The 2232-nt window shown below is 31.2% G+C and overlaps 1 protein-coding gene across 1 annotated transcript; it reads right to left on the bottom strand.

Annotated features, from left to right (window-relative positions):
- Nucleotides 1-1055: 1055 nt before the first annotated feature.
- Nucleotides 1056-1980, bottom strand: LOC106770181. Its single transcript, XM_014656004.1, has 2 exons — nt 1913-1980; nt 1056-1596 (listed from the first exon to the last, which is right to left on the bottom strand). The coding sequence occupies exons 1-2, from the start codon at nt 1978-1980 to the stop codon at nt 1056-1058; spliced, it is 609 nt and encodes a 202-aa protein (XP_014511490.1).
- Between the last annotated feature and the right edge of the window lie 252 nt (nt 1981-2232).

Here is a 2232-nt window from a genome sequence, read left to right as displayed (position 1 = left end):
TGGTTCAGAGAAAAAGTTTTTAAAACAACATTCTATTTCAACCTTGGTACTCAACATTCAACAACCTAGGTGTACCTTTCAATTAATCAAAACTAAACTTCTTTTAACAAAACAAAAATCATGCTTTCTTCAACATTACATCATTAAATTAAAATACTATTATAAATTGACTAACTTATTGTACCTGGATTGAAGAATTCTAATTCAACTTTATTTCTAAAAGCTCTAACTCTCACTTCATCTATTTACATAAAGAAAATTCACATGAATGATATAAACATATCCTAATAATCTTGAGTTCTCATGAGTAATATGTACACACTTAAGTTTAAAATGTTTCAAATGACTCAAGAAAAAAAAGAAGCAAAAGTTGAACTTATTTTAATGACAAAAATAGTTTTTGTTTTTAGTTAAGATTTCTATAATAATCTCTAATCTTTAAAAAAGATGAAGGATTTCTATGATAATTAATCTCTTATCTTAAAAAAGATAAAAGATGATATTAGAAATCTAAAGAGAAAGTAGAGAATAACTTAAAAAAATGTGTCATGTGTAAAATCTTTTATATTTCCCGGTATGATATTACAATATATCAATTATGAATTATCAAATGAAATGTTACACTATCACATTGTCCATGTTATTTAAGAGAAAGTGAATGAGTTTAGATAATCTAAATAACCAAAAAATCATAAAATGAAAACACAAAAACTACTGTTACTCTTAATAATATCAATTTCTTTATCAGAAAATTATTATGGTTACTATTGGATAGAAACCAAATACATTACATCATAATTGAGTTTAAAATATATTATTATAATAACAAATAAATAATCAATCAATTAAAAAATAACACATATATATTATATTAAAATTATAAGAAAAAACTATATTAAAATATTGTTTCTCCTAATTAACCATACACTCTTTACTTCATATGATCCTTAGCTTGACAAGGTAGAACCAAGCTAGCACAACCCATTCACAGCATACTTAGGAACCTCCGTAGCCTTAATAATCAAGAGCATCAATTAAAAAAAACATAAAGGTACTTAAATCTTATACGGCAAAACCAAGCTATGAACATAATCATAAGAGGAAAGATTAAATTTGTCATCGTTGTAAATTTCACTACCCTCCATTCTATTGTCTCTGATGTTACACCAAATAAATGCTGATTCGAAACCTGCGTCTGCAATCAGCACGACATCATCATTCTCACGCATACAAATGATGTCCATGTAACGAGGACAGCAGCAACAACTCGAAGGATAATTCTTACAATTCAGCAACTTTGACCAAGATTTTTCATCCTTAAAGTCCCTCTTCATCCACACAACAAAATCATTCTCATGATAATGAGAAAGACACAGACAACCATTCAAAACCTCAAGCGCAGCCCCAACAGGACTAACTTCTAAAATCTCATCAGGCATACAGAAATAGCTACAAATCTCCTTCTTTAGATCGTAAGAAAATATTTCTAACTCATTCATTTTAGTTCCTCCTCGTTCATCATCACCAGCGCGGGATTTCGGATATGCTAACCAGTTTAAAGTACCACTCACGAAAGAACCACAAATTCCACGAAGCCTACGCCCAATTAGAAACGGAACAGCATCACAAGTTAAAGTATTTCTCCAACAATTATCCCCTAAAGAACAAACTTTTACCTCCAGTTTCTGTGATTTATTCTTGTTGTTATCCAATAACACAACTTGGTANCTTTTTGAAATTTCTATAACGGACTTGAATAATCGATTATCACTTACAATAATCGATTATTCATGGCAGTTGGGAGCTGACCTTTGGCATTCAGTGTGCTTGGCTATATAATTGGTTTTTGAAATCTTCAGAAGTAACTTTTGGTGAACTGAGAAAGCTTAGAACACTGTGTTGTCAGAGGAACATTCTTGAGAGCTTCTGTTCATTTTGTTCCCTTGCCTGGTCTTGTGAAAGGAGAGGCTTATGTATCATGTGTCGATAATCGAAGCGGACTCTCTTCAAGTTGGCAAGGTTCTCTACCTGGTCTTGTGAAAGGAGAAGCTTGCGAATCGTTGGTCGATTGCNGGAGCGGTTCTCTTCAAGTTGGTAGAGTGGTTCTTTTCATTCTAATTCTATTCATTTGATTGTAATCTATTAAACCATTTTTAGTGGAACTGTTAATCACTATTTATAGTGATTAACGACTGGACGTAGATTCTGTTGAATCGAACCAGTATAAAAATA

Source organism: Vigna radiata, chromosome 8 (assembly GCF_000741045.1).
Source record: "Vigna radiata var. radiata cultivar VC1973A chromosome 8, Vradiata_ver6, whole genome shotgun sequence".
Classification (NCBI taxonomy): domain Eukaryota; kingdom Viridiplantae; phylum Streptophyta; class Magnoliopsida; order Fabales; family Fabaceae; genus Vigna; species Vigna radiata.
Note: the sequence above shows the minus strand (reverse complement) of the source record. Positions and strands in the feature narration are given on the sequence as shown.

What these genes read in the sequence shown, in the direction of transcription:
- LOC106770181 (XM_014656004.1), bottom strand. Translation starts at nt 1,980, where the DNA reads ATGATACATAAGCCTCTCCTTTCACAAGACCAGGCAAGGGAACAAAAT. An exon ending in GAACAGAAGCTCTCAAGAAT is followed by an intron (nt 1,597 to 1,912) that starts GTTCCTCTGACA and finishes AATTGGGCGTAG; the next exon opens with GCTTCGTGGAATTTGTGGTT.